The 21,144-nt window shown below is 36.0% G+C and overlaps 1 protein-coding gene across 1 annotated transcript in view; it reads right to left on the reverse strand.

The window, feature by feature from the left end:
• Window positions 1-17,436, reverse strand: part of CD226 (CD226 molecule) — a 31,060-nt gene extending 13,624 nt beyond the window's left edge. Inside the window, exons 1-3 of the mRNA XM_072411500.1 lie at window positions 17,315-17,436; window positions 16,803-17,135; window positions 4,752-5,102 (exon numbers count right to left, since the gene is read on the reverse strand). Of these exons, the coding sequence (XP_072267601.1) occupies window positions 4,752-5,102; window positions 16,803-17,135; window positions 17,315-17,357 (727 nt within the window). The 5' untranslated portion in view covers window positions 17,358-17,436. The remainder of the gene's footprint in view (window positions 1-4,751; window positions 5,103-16,802; window positions 17,136-17,314) is intronic.
• Between the last annotated feature and the right edge of the window lie 3,708 nt (window positions 17,437-21,144).

Below are 21,144 nucleotides of genomic sequence, written 5' to 3' on the forward strand. Positions count from 1 at the left end.
TGTGATATATGACATTAGATTGTGAGCCCTTTTGAGGGACAGCTAGTGACCATGACTATGGACTTTGTAAAGTGGTGTGCAATATGTTGGCACAATATAAATACTGGATAAAAATAATACTCTTATTTACTGTTAGGTACAATATGGCAACAAGGCCAACAACTCTTTGTCCTTAAACAATAATTATATAACAGCCTCTTAATGCCACACTGAGCAGGAAGCACAGCACAGACTATGTAATGAGTAAATTTAGCTGCTGTCATGTACAGAGGCAGTTACCTTCTGTACACAGTAATAGGTCTCAGATCAACATATATTGATAATAATACATACTTTAGGCTGATTACATTCACAAAACTTCAACAAATAAACAGATTATAAATTCAATTAAACAGCAATCAGCTTGAAGTATTTTAGTATTGAGATCAGCTATTAAAAACATCTCTCTGTTAAAGAAGTAAATAAGCATGTTATTGCCCTGTGATGATTTTAGCAAAATTGTAAGAACTCCACGGAGACTGCATGCTATAAATACATACTGCTGGAAACATGTTTTTGTAAAATGTACTAGTGAAAAAAATAACAACATATAAACTACAAAAAAATGAAAACCTTTATTGATTTGTTTATTATGTTCTTGTATTAAAGTATTTGGCTTATGTTAAAGAAATCATCATACTGTATGGTATATTTAGCTTTAAAATGTATATATATAGGCAACATTTTTTTTCTGTAGTTTTAAGTTAATTGGTAAGTGGTTAGACTCTCTGAGTTTTTTATTGCTGTTCCCACTGTGGAGACATTTTTTTTATGCCTAATGACTAGTAGTGGTCAGATAATTCTGATCATAGTCAATTCCAACTCAGATTTGAGCTTTTCCAACTTCAGATTGGAACTCAGAATTTGAGTAATCAAAGCTCTAAATTCAAGTTCCGAGGCAAATGAAAGTGCTTTTGGAAACAGTAATTTGGGTAAACATGCTTGGGAACAGTGTAATTGTTAGACAAGTGAAATCACAGCAGCTGGTTCCAATTATCCGCAGGAATTTTTTTCCAATATGAGAAAACAAATGTGCTTGTGTATAACTGGAACTAATTGCTGTGATTTCACTTAGTTAACAGTTACATATGAGAAAACAGGGGAAAATCTATGCAAATATGGGCCCCAAATGCACAGGATTCCAGCAAACTGCACTCCTGCTATTCTGTCAATTTGGGCCCTGGAGAAGATTGGAGTCCTGTGCAAATTCCTCAACCCTAAAACCTTGATGTCTTGATGTGAGGGGAAATCTTAAAATGGGGACACCTGTTTTAAGGAAAACTCTCTAGAATGAAACAGTCACATCATAACGACAGGGAGTTAAGGTAAATTTGCCTAGTGGGGTGCAGACAGCAAAACTTTTAGGTTTTAAACTTTCCCTGCTCTATACAAAACTAAAAACACATTTTTTACTACACATAGTCTTTAAGGATTCACATTAAAAAAGTCTGCTCATTTGCCATGCTAACTATTTACTTACCAAACAAACTTTTCATTGATTGACTTCTTGAATACTATCAAACAAATAATAAACAGCAACATTTAACTTTTTCTTCCATGGGCTCTTTATACTTAACCTCCCTAGTGGTTAATTTTTTTCCGGATTTATGTGTCTAAAAGCAGTACATTGTTTTTCATGAAAATTTATTTTACAGTATAATATAATAGCATGAGTATAATAAAGTTTGAAACACAAAATCATGTAAAAATAATAAATTAAGTAAATTTAAAAAAATTTATATATTGAAAAAAAAATTTAATTTTTTTTTTAAATTTTAAAAAAGAAATACATATTATACTTTTACTATTATATGTACTGTAAAATAAATGTTCTTGAAAACAATGTACTGCTTTTACACATATAAATCCAATGTAATGCATTCAATACAGTTTTTTTGTATTGCAATACAAATGGATTTTGAATTTCCCGCCCCACCGGCAACATGAACTCCCCGGTGACTCATCGGGTGCAGAAGCCAGCTGGAGGAAGAAGGAAGAGGACAGAGATTGTGGCGATGGACAACACAGGACGCCGGCGGATCAGGTAAGGCTGTATTTACTATTACTTCCCATAGGATTACCTACCCTGAGTGTGACTCGGGTGTTACCGCTTTCAGCAATTTTTTTCTACTCCGAGTCACACTCGGGCTTACCGCTAGGGAGGTTAATAAAATGATCTGGTAACCTGGTGACTGCAAAGAGAATATAAATGCAGGTTAGTACATAAATCCCCTGACATGTTTTACCCATAGATTTAATGAGGGAGATATGAAACGCATCAGTGGATTTGTGTCTGGAGATGTGTTGTGAACTGCCCTCTACTTTTAAAATAAATATACCTTTATTTATCCCACCATGCACCAGCTGTATACCTGTATGCTCTTCCTCTATTCAGAACTGCTGGTCCTCTTCAGGTTGAGCTATAATGAGCGCAATGAACCCTTTTTCAAGTGATCTAATCCCTGACACACACATAGGTTTACAGTATTCCAGAGAGGGTGGCATTTACTTATCATTATGTAAGCACCACTCCTCAGCTGCTTCTGGAGAAATAAAGGAAGGACTGGACCAGACCACAGAAAAAGAAGCATGTTTAAGGTGTTCTTAAAATAAAAACTGATACGTCCTTTAAAACTGGTTAAATTATTTGTGAGATTTTGCTGAAAGTTTTACAAAAGCTTTCTGTACATCCACAAGTTCGTACACAAGCTCAAGCTTAGGTGAACAAGGCCTAACCAAACACCAAGTTCTGTGGTTAGCATGAAATTCCTCTTGTAGCCTGTGTAAGTCATGTAGAAACTAAATAATGGGAAGCCTGTTCAGATTTGAGGTTAGACCTTAAGATAGAATTTACCAGATGTAGAACATTTACAGAAATGGAGAGTGGTAGAGGTATAAAAAAAGGTATGAAATGCATAACTAAAATTGCCATACCAAAAATCTGTACAAGCTAGCACTGGAGACTGGAGAGACAGAAGACTATAAGGGACACAAGAGCAGCTCTCTGTACAAGTTATATTTATAATTAAATTAAATGCATTGAAATCTGTTTTTCTCTGTAATTTTGTGGGCAAAATCATGTGTTTGTGCCACTGAAAAATTACTGTACTATAGATTAAGAAGAAAAGCACAAACAAAATAGCATTTCAAATGTATTACCATTCATTAATAAATTAATATTTCTAAAATAAGGCTATCACAAAATGCTAAAACAGATTTGTAAACGATTCAAGTTTGTACTATACTCCCCAAATGTCCAATGCTAAGTTCTTCCTCCATTCCTATCCCAATCACTGTTTATGGTGGAAATCAAATAATTTCCAGTTTCAAGCTATTTTTTGTTACAAAAGCAGAAAACTGACAGCATGAAGATGTGCCTGACATTAGAAAGAGTCTTCAAAATCAGTAATATTTCCTAAGTTGACAACAAATGGTTATGTTACCCCCAACATCTGCTTATTTGGTCCTGCCACTTGTTGAAACTGCTCTGACATCTATATGCTTTAGTTACATACTATGGAATCCGGAGGGAACATAGACAAATACTGAAAGTCAATATTAGCAACTTGAAGTCACTGGACATGCTGGCAGGGACGTACGTCAACACAGAAAGGTAATAAAGAAAAGTATACATAATACCAGAGGTGAAAATAAAAGTTAATTCCACAGTGTTTGTTCTTTCAAAAAAAAATGGGGTTACAGTGTATGTGCTAAAAAGTCACCAGCTGGAAACAAGTTCAATGAAACCTTGGAAAAGACTATACCTACCAGCAATAAAATGTACTGCAAGGTTATATAGAAAAACATACTCTCAGGGAACACTTCGTATTTGCATGGAAATATCAGTGGATAAACAGAACCATGAATTAATGTACACATCAAGGCTATTACACATATCAAGGACCCTTCCTGGGCTGACAGCCCATCATTTACAAACAAGAAGTGAAATATAGCAACGTGTATCCATGAACAAGGACATTTACAATTTATATGGTTTAGGTTTAGATTTATTAATATGAAATGTGAGATTATGATTAAACCTTTGACAAGTGATGGCAAACTGTGTGTAATTTGCTACTCTGCTCAATGGAATGTAAAAGAAGAAGGATGATGAGCACTGTGGTTGGAAGTTTCACCTTTCTTAGATGTGTTTATAATGTCTGTACATTGTTTTAGTGGCAGATAGAACAGATTTGGAAGCAAACCATCAACAGGGGAACATTTTCTATAACGTGTCAAAATGAGGGATAGAAAAAAATGCATTCAAAGGTTAATTCACCCAAACATTTGTTCACATATATATCACCTTTATTTCTAGGCACTAAAATGAAAAACTATGTTTGTCTGTTCAAATAGGTTTAAAAAGACAACAACTTCCTTGAATGGTACTTTTTTTTAAAAATGACTAGTTTTTCAAGTGCTGCAAAGAATAAATTTCCTTGCTTTTACATGATTTTATTTATTAATATAAATACCAAGTAGAGCATCATTAGAAAAATGGATGAGTATTTCTGACGATTTTCATTGGGCTAGCTGCACATCATGATTGACATTTATTGACGTAGAAAAGGCCATTTGAGCAAACATTGTGTGGTACAAGGTCAGAAACACCAACTCTGCTGCAAAGATTTCCTTCTTTTCTTTATTGATGTTAAGAACTACATTAGGGCAGCACAGCATGAATGCCCTAGTGTTCACATTGTCTTTCTTACCTGGCTTTAGGAGCATTTCTACTACAACAGCTTGATCCATTTCCTCTGTATAAAAGTGGCATCTGTAGAAACCTTCATCTTTTTTAGATGCTTTCTGGATGCTGAGGGTGATGGTCTGAAGGTCTGAACAATTCACAAGGCTGTGCTTTGAATAATCAAAACCATAACTCAGCTGTTTTCTTCTATGCATTGTAAGTTCACAGTATGCGATAGTGTCCACCTTCCCATCTGTACATTTTTCTAAGGTCATATTATTCACATTTCCTTTCAAAGTATACTGGAAGGTCAAAATAATATTTGAATTTTCTGTAAATGTTGTTTTAGTTGATGGAATTATTTCACCAAAGCCATCTATAAAATAATAAAATAACACTTTTATATATGTGGTCAAAAATATACTTAACAGTAAACAGGTTTTACAAGTGCTTATCTTCCATTAATTCTCATGCAGACTGTTTTGATAAGTCCCATAATGAAATAAAAAAAATATGAACTTTGAAATAACTAAAAATGATTTACTGGTAACAGTTTATAGGACATATACAGGGTATAGGCTAGTAAGCTTTAAAGAAAAACCCCAGAGCATTTCTTGTAGTTGTAGTAGTAGTTGATCCCAGATCTTAAAATACCAATGAAGACTTCCTTGAAGATATTGTACAGAATTAGTTAAGTTGTATTTGGTAAGTAAGACCTGTTTATTCTTTGGACATAATTGCAAATTAGTGTACTAAAACGTAATTATTGCTATCTGCAAAATAAAATGTGGTTTCTTTTATTTTATTCTTTTATGTTTGATTGATGGTAAATGTTTGTATTGTGTTGCATATCTGCAGGTAATATTCTGCTGCAAAAAAAAAAAAAAAAAAAAAAAAGGAATAGATAGATGTTCTAGGGGATGATTAACCTGAGAATATTAACTTTCCTAACTTGTGGCCACACAGTTTTTCCTCTCTTTGCTGTAACAATCGGTCCCCCAAAGCCAATTTCCTTGTTGATATTGGATGTGTTGTTTTACCACCACTCTCATTTAGGTCACCAGGTGCAAAGAAGGACTACCCCCTCCATTGTACATGATGATGGTGGACATTGTGATGCAGGATTACTTTGGTTGCAGAGTCTAAATGACACTACATACCCCCAACGAGGGGTTATGGGATGGTAACCTAATATCTTTTCTGCAGAATGACAAGAGGTCATGGCCCCCAAGCCTCTCACCACCAGGGGCAAACAGGAACAGGAGGCTACAGCTTAGGAAAAGACAGCAGAACAAGTCAAAGACTGGCTGTGGTCAGGGTAGGTGGATGGCAGAGGACATGGTTATAAACAGGCTGGCAGAAGGCATGGTCATGGACATGGTGAGAAAGACGGCTAAATTAAGACGTGGTTGTGGATCAGAAAAAAATATGCACAACTTGATGCACATGTATTTGTGCATCCATTTTAGCCCTGAGACCCTCCACTGGTGGATGTGCAACAGGTAAAGAAGCCTACTCCTAGTTCAGTGCTTGAAATAAAACAGGATGACCAGACCAATAAATGTTGTGGATAAAAGAAATAGGGAATAAGTAATTCTGTTACATCACCCCTAAGAAAAACAAGGAATATATTCCTTACCTGGGGGAAGGATGGTGAGGCAATTGAAGTTTTTAAGCACAGGTTTACCATTGTTATTTTGAAATGTGTCAGGAAATGGACTATACACAGTCCACAGCAGTTGAGCAAGACCTAAACCAATCTTAGGTGCATTGGGAGAGAACTGCAATACATACAAGCAGGCCTGAGAAAAACATTATTTCCTGCTATAGGTCTAAAACTTTATAGAACACATAAAACTAAATAGTATTTAATGTGACCCATTAGATAGAGTCCTCAATAAAAATTTGGAGGAGGGACAGTATATGAATTGTTTCTGCTGCTACAATGTTAAATGGGTAAAGGTGACTTCTGAAGGAAAAAGCCTTGGTTAGGATCAGCCTTCATGTGCTGTAACTAATATACCCACTAGAATAATTTCCAGAAAAGCCATGTTTAATTAACGATGTGCCAAAGGCATTCATTTATCAGTTTATTCTAGATGCTCAGAAGGTTAACATTCCAATGTATTTATTTTTTTCTATAATTAAAACAATCCCTTTTGTTTTGGGTAATTGTACAGCATCTGCAATTTACACCTAACCATTTTAATCATTGTTGATGGTATGCCTTATAAATTCAATTTCCTTCTGGAAATGCATCCAATTATTGTTTTCAAACTACATTATCCTAAAATGTATTTTGTAGAAGGAGAAAAAAAAGAACAACAGTGCCTATAAAATCTTTGTTTTACTGCAGCATGATGTACAGCTCATGTCGAATATTACACTTATTATGACATGTTGAAGAAGAGGGGCCACAACATTGCGGCTTTACGGCTAACTTTTGTGGAAAGAATATTTTTATTTACGGTATTTATTTTTCTGTGTGTTAATTTAAAATTGTAATTCTTTGCCTTTCATCAAACTCTGTGGAATTAATTCTACTTCCAGAGGCTTGAGATACTGTAAATTTATTTAGTAACAGTAAAGGTATAGGTAGCTGAAATTCTTCATTTTTTTATTTCCATAACCATCAGCACTGTGGTTTAAGAGTGATTAGTGTCAAGAAGAAAAAAGTTATAGGTTGTGCATTAAAGCTTAGGTCCTGCTACGTAGAAATAAATACATAACACTCAAAGGTTGCATTGCAAGTGATCTCCTTACATTTATTCCAAAATGAATGCAGTCTGCCTGTGTCAAGTCTCTCTGAGCATCTCAAATTTGTAGAGAACTTATTGACTCATTGAGTACCAATTAATTGATATATTCGAAACACCCGCACTGACATTTCTTATTTTTGAACAATTTGCCCTAATGGGATATTTTATAAATATTACTCTTGCTGACATATGCAAAAATAAGTTCTCCCTCAGGATTTCACATTGACCAGCTAAACAATTGAACCCAATAATATTTTAAAAAACATCAACAGACAACTCATCAGGATGGAGAATGTAGTTCTGGCTAAAACGTCTGGTTTGTTTCTTTTTCTGTATTGTCCGATAACTGTTAGGATGTGACATCTCTGTGATTTATGAAAGTGCATTGAAGATCATTTCTGATTTTAAACATCAACTGACAACTCATTATGATGGAGAATGTGGTTCTGTTATATAATAGACAAGAGGGCAGCAGGAACCAAATACTTATTTTCAAATCAGTGATCTATAGTATTGGCAGACAGTAAACAAAACTAGTATGTTCGTAATAAGGTTTTCAATGCTACTTTTCTTTGAGCAGCCTAAACTGTTATGTTCACCAATACAGAGGTTAAAACAATAACTATTTTTAACCACCACTAAACCTGACCAATGCCACCTGAATATTTTTTTCATCACGGGTTAATAAAAAATGTATTATTGCTTTATTAGGAATTGTGAAAATTAGTGTAATGTAAATGTTTTGGGGATGGTGAAATGCTATTAGGATGTAGATTCTTTTATTCTTTGGTGAATCTAAAGGACTGTATCATGGAACTCTGTGCTGCCATGACTCTCTATATTCAAAATATAACATTGCTAAAATGTATCTTCCCTAAATACTCTGCTGAAAGTTAATATGCTTCCAACAGGCATCAGATGAAATTAATGCATTGATTCCAGTGGATTATATTTATACACAACATTCAGGGGAATAAATATAATGATAAACGTTTTTGGGAGATTAAAAGTTGGGTACATCTCTATTGATACTGGGTTTTATCTACTCTAGAGGACTCCAAGATCAGCTTTACTTATGTTTCTACGTTATTAGTTCCAAACATTCTCAACTTAGTGCAATACATTTTGTAGGTGTAAGTTCTCTTCTTCTACTACTGAATCAACAAGTAATAAAAAAAAGCAAATTCAACCCCTCCATACTAGGTTGGGATTCACAATTTGCTGCACCGGGAAACCCAATATAAATTGTTAGGTAATTAAATGGTCCAAAGGTTTTATGGTAAAGCATGGAAAGTATGTATTACTGGCAATGACCTGGAAAGTTTGTAGTAAAGATTCTAAGACCTCAATTCCTTGTAAGAGGAATCTATAGTGTTTTTCTATGTATAACTGGTAGGTTTTGTATTAGCAAAGAAGGCAGCAATTTTTCTACAATACAGATGAAACTTTGCTTTCTGCTTTGTAGTGTTTGTCCCCCACGTCTCCTTGTTACAACAATTACAGGTCAGCAAACATCAATGCAAGCAATATCATTCCAAACATTGATATTATGTTATCTAAATATTACTTGAAACAGACTAATCTTGTACATGCGGACCGAAAGATGAAAGAAGGGTAAAATTTACAGAGATTTACTACCCAAAAAATGATTACATTACTCCACCTGACAATAAATGTAACATTCTCTTCCTTATATAAATTCACTGCTGTCTGATAGATAAAATGACAATTGTGTGTGGTTCCTGGACCCAGAGTACTGGAATATGATTAGTTTTATGTTTTAGAACGCTTGATCCTATTTACAGTATATTCAATTATTAATATTATTAGGTATTCTAAGTAGAACACAGAATCCCCTAAACTAAGTGAATACTTACTTTCCAAAGCAACTCATTACATGCCCTTTTCCTTCGTTAAATCAACCCTTATAACAAGTGGCAACCAGATGTTTTGCACATTATTCATTTATTATTATTCATTTTGTTATTAGTGCTGGGTTCTTAGTTTAGTTTCCAACAAGACAGTATCTGCCTTCTGTTTGTATGTTGTACTTGTGTAAATATGGGTTATTTTCAGCTACATAAACTTACGAATAAACTTATTTTCACACAGTTTTTAACTTCATGTCAAAAGTACTCATGTGAATCGAAACTATCTCTGTAGAGTTCTATGAATTATATAAACATTGCAATATAAAAAAAGAAGCCATAAGATAAAATATACCAATAGGTGACTGTGGTGTGAATAAAGATAGTAAAATACAGGGATGTACTTTTAAATGGGGTTTTCAAGAAATACCGTAAATCATGTGCCTAAATGCATGACAAGGGAAGGCATTAAAAACGGCATTTCTTACACTGTGCTGAAGCATATGAAATCTAAATGACTGTATCATGGAACTCTCTGCTGCCATTACCCCCCATATTCAGAATATAACAGGCCTGAAATATGACCCCTAAATACTCCACTGAAAGTTAATGCTGTTTCCAACAGGCATCAGATGAAATGAATACATTGATTCTAGGGGATGATATCTATACATAATATACGGGGGAATACTGACATAAATCTAGTTAAACATGGCATAAACTATACAGATAAAATAGTAGCACACAATTTATTGGTAGAAAACTTATCATATTAAAAAAAGTAGTGTAGAAGCTTTTAGAAATTATACATTTTATACAAAAAAAACACATTGAACAAACTTTCTAAAAAGTTTGATACTGCTACTCAGTTAATTGATTGACCGGTGTACCACCTATAGTTACCTATCCACAAGAATAAATACATAAAGCTGCTGTATACATAAATGTATCACTGATATCTTTACAGAGCTGCACTTCTAGTATTACAATAATTAATCTATTATCAATGCTATTTGGAACTGTTGGCACTTATTGTTGCTTCTGTGGATCCACCATTACTTCAAGATTAGTATACAGCCTATTTAGGCTATGTGCCTGCTTCCTGGATCTTTTCCTTATTCTCTTCTCCCTTGCTGTTGGCTCTGGATCACCTTCCTTCCCTGAGAGATCATTAGGATAGATAAGCATGTTTTTAATGTTTTTTTCTGGTAATAGCTGTATGATTCCTCCAGAGATAGCGTGCTACTGAAGAAGCATATTTAATTATGCGAAACGTGTTGGGCCTGGAGGTTTTCATGGTGAACATGTTTATTGTATCTCAAGATAGAGGTTATGTAGAATGTATAACAAGAGTCTTTTGTGGACTTAGCTATGTTAATATTTAATGTGCAATAAATGTGTAAAATTTTATTTATGTTATTTTGTTAAAATAATATTGTGTTCAGCCTAAAAAGCCTCCTTTTTTTTGTGGTTTTGGTACTATTACTTTTGGGGTGTGGCTTGGTAGATAATTTATTTATACCCATAGGTAAGCATTTCTGGTGTTCCTCTCTTAGTTGGCCTCATATCAGCTACCCTCAAAACAAGATTGCTCCTTACTGCCAGTTCTAAGGCAGGGGTCGGCAATTTTTTTGGACTACTAGGCCATTTCAGGAGGTCAAGAAGGCACACTAGGCCAGAAGAAACATGGAGTCCAAGGAAAAGTTTTTTATTTAAAAATACAGTACGATCAATGGGAAACATAATGTTGCATGTTTTTAGAGACAGATACAATATCAGGTTCTAATGGTGAGGAGTTAAGCAACTGAATGTCATTAAGGTGATTATCAGTGAGCTGAGAGCCCAGCTTGTTCTTACAAAACCCCATCTTGGAGAACAGCTGCTCGGACGAATAAGTGCTGCCAAACATTTTGATCACACGCTTGGCACAGGCTAACAACATTGGAAACTGAGCATGTGGCAGCTAATGGTAGAAGTCAGAGAGTTGTGCAAGAAGTAAACTTGGACAAGAGAGCGTCCAAACTCTGCAGCTCAATCAACTCCAATTGCACATCAGAGGGGCGTTGTCATAGGGAAAGTCAAAAGGAGTGCTGACAATCTTGAATTCTTGCAAATAAGAACGCACATCAGTGAAGCTCGAAGAGAATTCATTCTGTAGGGTTGACAGAACACTGATGCATTCTTTGGTGTCAACGAGGGCTGTATCACACTGGGTGAAGGGCGGGAAATGGACAGTCGCCCTTATACAGATTTTTCTCCCATAGAATCAGCCTCTCTTATAATGCTCGCAGGTGGGCTTTCATGTTAATGATGAGCATGTCATGTCCTTGAAGCTTCAGGTTAAGTTTGTTAAGGTAAGAGCTGATATCAGTGAGGAAGCCGAACCAACAGAGCCAAACCTCGTCAGAGAACTTGAGGCCCCTCTCACTGACGAAGGAAACGATCTAGGCCACGACTGAGCCAGCGAACCTCAGTGTTGTAAAGCAGATCGCCGTAATCAGCCTCTGCAGCTTCACACATGTGCTTGAAGATGTGGTGGTTGAGAGGACGAGCAAGCACTGCGTTCACTAACTTCACCACAACAGACGTAGTGGCCTTCTTCCTTGACTGCTTTGTTGCCGCATTGGACAAAGAATATTTCGTCAGTCCATTTGGGGTTGAAGACACGACGTTCGAAGTCAACCTTCCGGAGACTGGTAGCTGTGCGTTGCTTCTGCTCTTTAGGCATAGTAATTGGGGTTACTGTGCAGGAACTCGATGATATCGCAGGAACTCGCGACAATTCAATTAAACCGGATCCAACCATAAATAACTAGGGGGGTGATGTTAGTCCGGACTGGAATACTGGCTAGACCTTATCCGGCCTAAAGGCCAGAGTTTGCCTACCTCTGTTCTAGGAAGTCACCAGTACTAATTGATGAATGAATCTCTCCTGCGGGAAAGGGTATTAGTATTCCTAGAGAATTTAAGGTACATCCAGGACGGCATTAAGGGTAGGGTAAAAGCAGGATGGAACTGTCCTTCGCGACAGGGGAGATAAGCAAAACAATGTAATTTTTGAACATACAAGGCCATCTAGCAGGGACAAAATTATAGGTTCTTGGGGGTTTTTTTGTGGTTTTTTTACTGAAAATAGTAGAAGGGTTTAGCTTTGCTTTAACCTCCCTGGCGGTAACCCCAAGTGTGGCTTGGGGTAAAAAAAGCCAAACTCGGGGTAGCTAAATACATAAAAAATAAAGAATTACCTGGTCCCATCTGTGTCCTCCAGTGTCCTGCCTGTCCACTTCCTCCAATCTGTGCCCCGGGACGTTCTCGGTGACGTTGGTTCATGCATCGGTGTGTGTAGGGAGTGTGGCGAGAATTTCAAATTATTTTGTATTGGATTCAATACAAAATAACTATTGAATCCAATACAAAGTAATCATTATATTATATAGGCTACTGAACAGATATATACCAGGTTTCATTTTTTTTTTTGCACCCTTGTTTTAACAAGTTATTGTTTTTTTTTATGTTTATTATTAAACTTATTAAATATTGGATATATTTCAGTGAGTTATGCCCAAGAATTATATGCCTACAATGTAAAATAAACTTTCATGAAAGACAATGTATGCTTTTATACATAAAATTCCGGACAGAACTAAACCGCCCAGGAGGTTAATAGTTAAAGGTTAGCTTGGGGGTTTAATGCTGAGGATCCGGTAGAAGCGGAACTGAGCCCTCTTATCCGCCTATAAATAGAAGATCAGTAGTTACCATGATGCTCCACACATGACCAGCTAGAACACCAGTCATTTGAGGCACTGAAATATCATGTCTTGTCATATTTTGACTGTAGCATACACTGACCACATGGTAGTTCGAAAAATGTGAATGAAAATCATTTACATTTATTGAACATTTCTAACCTATGTTTCTTTTGGGAAACACAAACTGGTGGTTTTAGTTTCACTTTAAGTGTTCACTTTAAGTCTTAGTTTATGGGTTCAGTGTAAGAGGTAAACGATGGTTATTTTTAGAAAGAAGGGTTAAATGTTGAGATTACAGTGTAGAGGGTTAAAATCCTACCTTCTGTTAAATCCATTGCACAGCAGCTTTTTTAAAAAAACAGTAATGCCTGCAACACTTCTTTCTGGCTCTGTCCCCATATGGAAATTCATCACTCTGCAGTCAAGTGCCAATCATCTTCTGGTTTGGTGAGACCAAGCAGCATCCAGGCTGTCATAAATACATCCCTTGGCATTATCATATTTGTCTGGTCTTTCAGGGCTTCTAAACAGAATTGCACTACTATATTATAATTGAGTGCAGAGTAAGGATCCATTAAATACCTCTAGAAAAAAACCCAACATAATGGGCCTGATTTATTAGTTACATAGTCAGCCAGGGTTACAAAAAGACCATAAATTTTAAAAACCCTATAGACATAATTGATCCAGAGGAAGGCAAAAAAGAAAACCCTGGGACAAATTGCTCCAACAGGGAAAAAAATCCTTCTTGCTCTAGTGAGATAATCAGATATTCCTTTGATCAACAATCTCTGTTATCTTTACTTTAATACCCAATTAAATTATATGTTTCTAGAAAAGCATTCAGCTTTTTCCTAAAGCAATCTATAGAACTACTTCTTGAGGGGGACTATTCCACATTTTCACAGACCTTACAGTGAAGAATCCCTTCCTTACCCGGAGACAACATTTCTTTTTCACCAGATGCAAAAAGTGCCCTTGTCCTTTCTAATGTCCTTTAAGTGAAAAATAGGGATTAGAGTTCTCTATATGGACCATTTATATATTTATACAGGGTGATCATATCCCCCCCCCCCCTTAAACGTCTCTTCTCAAGGGAGAACAGATTCAGTTCAGCTAATCTCTTCTCGTAGCTAAGCTCCTTCTTATTAATAAACCCTCCAATGGAAAAGGGATGGAGGGATAATGGAGGGCATACAAAACATTGGGTTGTGCTTCAGGTGTTTTTTCCATTAGTTGTAAACTCACAGTAAATTTCACAATTGTCTGAAATGCAGGTCGAAAATAATGCACTGGTGCTCAAAACTGAACTGTCTGCTTTTCCTATTTTAATTTTAAAACAATTTTAGAAAAAAACATAACTTATGAAGCATCCTACACAGTATACATACATACTCACTTCCTTCCAAGGCCATATTTTGATTCAGTATCCACTGACACTCCTCCTCATTTTCTGTAATAATCGAACTTTTGGCATTATTTATCAAGGATGGTATGCTCATATTAGCCAGTCACATCACTCATTTTATTCAAGTGTGGAATAGGAGATTAAACAAAAAGTAGTATTCAAATGGCTGCTATGTTCAACACAGACAGCTATTCCTTGGGGTCCTAATAAAAGAAGCCCATTCTGTCTATGTGAGCTTTCTGTTCTATCAGCACATATGCAGATATATTCTTAGCAGAACACACACCAGTAAAATTGAGCATTTCCACTGGGCACAATAAACACTTCAGTATCTCCTACAAGCATAATTAATCTAGAGAGATAATTAACACAATGTACATGTATCAATATATCCATTGTTTACAATGTCAAATTCATTAGAAATATATATATTATATATACACACACACACCTACATTTACAATTAGTATGTGCACTCACAACTTGCATCCAGATCCTATCTATCATCACCATCTGTTTCTTATCTCATTCATCTCAGCAGTGTGTCAGTTTTCAGCAGCATCATTAACATTTATTCATGCTGCAGTAACACTTCTTTTTCATTGATAATGCTTTGTAAAAAAGAAGACGTTGCTGAAAATGTAAAACCTTGTATTGATTGGATGGCATTATGATTACATTGATAAGAGAGCGCAGGGTAGAAACAAAGCAGATTGCAATACCAGCTTGTTTTTCAAGCAGAAAGTTATGGAGTTATAATTCTTATCATAGCTTCACAATTTAAAGTGCAACAAAGCCTAAATGTAAAAATAATGAGCAGGCAGGTTCTTTACTGCAGAATGGACGAGCAATGTATCAATTGCAATAGAATAATCTTATTCGCCTGTTCGCAATTACAGTTGACAATCGAAACTCCGACCATCGATAAAGCGTTTCCTTCAGTTTTCAGGCATGAATTTCAGATAGCATTTTCAATACAGGGGACTGCAGTATACTGTTTGGCCACTGATGTTTTTGGCGCTGTTCTGCAGAAACAGCTGTTAGGTCTGCTTGCTACACTAAATACACATTGAGACGTCCCTGCTGCCTGCTCCCTTGAACTATGCCAGATGTCTGCAGGTGCTGGAAGGAGAGGAAGGCTATGTTGGCCCTTTATAAATCCTGTTTATTAATAATAATAATAATAATAATAATATTAAGGCTTGCCTGTATGTGGAGGTAAGCATATCTTTCAAAAATCTGGAATTTTCAAAACCTGGCACTCCTCAAGTCCCAAAGGTTGCCGGATTTTTGAATGTCAACTGTATTTAAGTAAACCCACCTCTCCTCATTCTAGCACTGGCATCTCCATTCTGTCCTTTTCTAGGTTTGGGATATTTGGCCATCTGGATTGGCCAGGCCAAATAGCATAACTCCCACAGAAATTCATTGATGATTTCCATCATAACCCGTCCCTTCTGCAATTATATATCTGCATGATTGCAATTTTTATAAAATTTGGCATTGAGATACAAAGGAAATTAAGGTATTTCCCCAAATTCTTAGGACACACCACCAAAACTGTCAACATTTGAAGATTTCCTCTTAACCTCAGATGTATGTTATTGCAGTAAATTAATGCTTTTCCCTTCCCTTTTGCTCTAATAATCATCTGAAAAAATTGAGAAGGTGAACTTCCCCATTGAGACAACAGACAGCAACACAAATCTGACAAAGAGTTGAACCTTGACAAACTATGCAAGACCAAAAAAATTACTATATAGAGATTTTAACGTATAGTTTCAATAGGTAAATGGGTTTTGAGCCAAGATTTGAACAATTGGCTCAGAGGATGGTACTCTGGCCTAAGCAGCACTAGGTCTCCGGTTCAAATCCTTGCCGGGACATTATCTGCAAGGAGCTTGTATGTTCTGTGTCCCGTGTTTGAGTGGGTTTCCTTAAGGCTTTTTCCCACATCCCAAAAACATGCAGGTGGGTTATTGGCTTTCTGTCAAAATTGGCCTTAAACTGTGTTAATGACATATGACTATGGTGGGGACATTAGGTCGTGAGTCCCTTTAAGGGACAGATAGTGATATGACAATAGACTTTGTAAAGCACTGTGTATTATGCCAGTGTCATATAAATACAAGTAAAGAAAAAAAAATAACCAACAAAATACCATTTACAATGGATAAACTTTGAAAACTCGTTTTGATTACAAAATAAGTTTTCCTCCAATTAGGAATAATCTGACAATTGTGATTTTGTTATATATCACCCCTAAATAAACACAAGCCTCAGTCTTACCTGCTTGGACCTTTATCCTTTTCTGCACTGAACCTTTTGGAAAGACAGTAAATGTACACAAATAGATACCAGCGTCTTCTTCTGAGACATTTTCCAAAGCTAAAGAGAAGTCTGTTGATGAATTCTCAACAAGAAATGACATTTTACCCTTGTACTTTTCTGAAATATATGTTCCAAAAGTCTGATGAGAAGAAACAATTGGTTCCCAAGATGATCCATTCCATTTCATCCAGGAAGACTGAATTAAAGTCTCATTTATAGAATATATGCAGTCCAAAGTTATTCTCTTTCTGAGTAATACTTTTGTATCCACAAAATCTTCAAGTAGAACATCTAAAAATAAAAGCAGCATTATGTTTGAAATTTTACATTGTTATACCCTGATAATGAATTTAGTTTGTGTATTGTAAATCCACTTTGATCAATAAATACAGAAATTATATCAAGAATTACACTAACAGCCATTAATGAAGAAAATTTTAGGAATTCAGTTATATATAGACGTATCTTACTTTTAATAATCTGCAGTAGAATCAATCCAGCAAAAACCAGCATCTTCTTAAGCAAGAGCTCTTTACATTTGCAAGAAAGTGAAAATAGTTATTCTGTTTTAAAAGGCTGCATGCTCATTTCCTCTATCTAGTTTCCAAAATTAGCTCTGAGACCAGCATGGAAAGAACGGTGTCATGATAATACTTTGCCCCTAGTTGTGAATTGCTATAGCAGTTTATAAGTAGCTGTAAGACCATTTTAACATTTTTATGAAAATGGTTCTTCATTTAAAACAATCTATAGCCAGCCTGTCAAATGCACAGTTAATACAGTATGCATGTAGACATGGCAATATATTTCCAGTTCTGTTTAGCCTATTTGGTAATTCACACAGCCTTGCAACACTGTATCACCAGGGTAGAGCCAGCACTATGTGTTTTGCAGCCATACCCGATAATCACTGCTGAGCTCTTCCTTAAGCTACGTACACACTTCCAATTTTTATCGTTGGTAAACGAACAATGAACGATCCTGCACGATATCTGCGAACGATCGTATGGCACCGATCCTGGTACCTACAGATAACGACACGATCGTTTAAAGATATTGTACACACGATAGATGCGATCGTTTGAACGATACAGGAAGTGACGTGCACCACAGGAAGTGAGCGAACGTTCGTTCACCGCGCATGCTCAGACCATGGACGGACACAGACCATCAGTGAACAACCGTACACACGATAGATGGTCAACGATCGTCGTCCAATCCGATCCGCCGGTCCGGTCGTTCATTTCCAACGACTTTCCTCGTTCGTCGGCGTCGTTGGTTACTTTTTTTACGAACGATTTTTGGCCAATCGGTCGTTCGTCGTTCGTTCGTCGTTCATTTCCAACGATAAAAATTGGAAGTGTGTACGCAGCTTTAGGCTCTTCTTCCTTACTGTAAGTACCTAAATATTTTTCTTTACAGTTCTGTATTTTTCAGTACAAGCTAACTATCAGCATTGTGTAATGCAAAAGAGGCTAACTGGTTCAAATCTCATTTTTACAGTTTGATGCCTGCTATGTATGGGGGTTGTGTCATTATAACGTTTTTTATTTTCACTTATTTAATATACCTTTGCTGAGGATATGGTAATAAATGTTCTATGGGAAAAGTAGCAGTGCTTGTGATGACAGCCAATTACGTGATTGTGCAGTATTTAACGACTGTCCTGTCAGATTTAGTGATTGAAAACCAATCAGCATGGTTCCCCATCACGTGACCACTACGACAGCTAATCACAGTAATTAAATTACAAATGATCCCAGCTAGCTCAGCTTTTAAAGTGATACATTTATATATAATTAATAAAGTTCTAAAAAATTATAAGCTTTTAAGTACAAATATCATTTGTATGCTGTAATTTTCTATTCATCAGCTCAAAATAAAATATACGAGAGGGGACGACAGAAATTAGGTGAGACATTTTTGAATAGTTTACATTTTGAGAGATGCTTTAAAAAAAGCAGTTTTGAAAAATAGGTCTAAAAAGGAAAGCATTTATCAGGAACTCACCAATTATGCTTGTCCCAAGAAACATCAGTTGTGGATTGTCCATCGTTGTCTTGATCTACAGATGATTCTTCCTCCTGAAGATTTCTGCTCTTGCACTTCCAGTGTTTTACTACACTTTGGCTACCCATGTTGGATTCCTCCACACCATCCAAAATTAAGAACTGAATCCAGAACCTCTTACTAATCAGATAGTTAGGATAGACCAGTCAAAATTAACGAGGAATCTAAGGTTCACAATTTAAAGAAATTTGTGATAAACTGTATAAAATATCTGACAGTTTTTTATGAGATACCATGACATCTTTCTCCTAATGGGTGACCAGTGGCACAGAAAGACATCAGGCCCTAGCCAATTATTGTTTAGAAACTATAAATATAAAGTTAATTATCAAAAATTAAACAGTGATGCAAGCTGAGATTTTAAGCTTGAAAGGGGCTACCTTGGAGTTGTTGGGAATTGGTTCACCTAAACCTGTATTAACCCGTTATTACTATGACCTCAAAAACCTACAAATTTTTGGGTGTACTCAACAAATGTGAAAAAAGTACCACTAGTGGAAAGAGTTTTATTTGTAGATAGGGGGATGATAGGTGGAGAATATAGAATGTCAGCCGAGGTAACAACAAATTAACATAATGACAAAATCCCCAAAACGGCCTAGATTATTCATTTTCATATTCATGAGCACCACCTCACCCCAAATCATTGTAAACTATCATATTATTAAATGTGCTCATTTCATATCAAATCACACCAACACAGGCGAATGAGCCAATGGAAAGACAACCGCTTTTTCTTTTCTGCTAGCAGATAGGGACAAGACAGCCTGTTAAGTGAAAATAAACTTTTGGGCTTTCTCTATCATGAAACTACCCTGCACAAAATGTTTAATTAAGGGCATACAAATACTGGGAATAAGTCATACGTGTTTAGTAAAGTTAACCAAGAAATGACCATATTACTTTTTTAATTAAAAAGTATAACTATAGATAACAAAGGACAAACTGAGATTTTAAATGTATATTTTTATCTTTGCAATGGAATGTCCAGTATAACGTAGAAAGAATCAGCCAGTGCTCCTCCTTTAACATTACCTGTCGAAAAAGAGAGAAGTGCAGTTATAACTGACCAGAATTACCATAGATAAAACACCTAGCCCAGATCACTTCTATCCCTGTGAGCTAAAGCAATTAAGCTCAGTAGCTGATAGGCCACTATATCTTACGTTCCTAGACTCTCCTATAACTGGGTCAGTTTGACATGACAGAAGTACAACTGATATTGTACCATTATTTAAGAAAGTTAGAAAAGTTTAAACTTGGAAACTAAAAAACATGAAACCTAAATTCTGCAGTCTGTAAATCCTTTTTTCATCTATACATTTTTATTTATACAAAGTTTTACAGAGAACAGAAGCAGACACACGTCTTGAATGGAATGTGATATATAGAATGAACATCAACATTTCAGACATAAAACATTCAAGAGTCAAGCTTTGTTAGATAGATTCCATAACATATCACAAATTGTTCAAAAACAATAAAATGCAGGGAATTGTCAAGGATATTATGTATATCTGTGTTCAATATAAAGCTGTTGAGGGGTTGATCCAAGAGGATATAGGAGACCAGTAGTGGAGAGGTGGTAAAGAGGGCATGTGAACAGGGGTATGGGAATGAGAAAATGAAGCCAGTAAACATAGGAAGGGTGGAGGGCTAAGCACAGAGATGACCAGCCTTCAGAGGGGGAATGTGGGAAAGTAAACAGAAATAAAAGGGGTTGGAGGTTGGAGTGAAACTTCAAACAGGGATGAAGAAATGTAATGAATTAGCAAGGTTACATTAAATATAGATCATGTCTGACTTACATGATCATTTTTTAATAAGCAGTATATTTTAACTTAGACACTAAAAAATCATTGATGTACTGCATTTAGACTTCACAAGAGTATTTAAAACATTATTTCATAATAGCTTGGTACATAGATGGGGGATTCAAGGAGAATACCCATATATACTAGAGTTTGAAATTTAACTAAAAGTGAACTGCGAAGCAAGTTGCTGTATACATACAGGTAGTTCCCAGGTTACATACGAGATAGGGAATGTAGGTTTGTTCCCAAGTAGAATTTGTGTGTCGGAACAGGTTGCTATTTTAATAAATGCAATTAAAACTTCATTGAGCCTAGACATTTATTAACCCACCTAGCGGTATTCCCGAGTGTGACTCGGGGTGGATTTTCCAGGCAAAAAGCTGTATTTATGAGTCCCACTCGGTGAAGCTTTCACC

This window comes from Pyxicephalus adspersus, chromosome 5 (genome assembly GCF_032062135.1).
Source record: "Pyxicephalus adspersus chromosome 5, UCB_Pads_2.0, whole genome shotgun sequence".
NCBI lineage: Eukaryota > Metazoa > Chordata > Amphibia > Anura > Pyxicephalidae > Pyxicephalus > Pyxicephalus adspersus.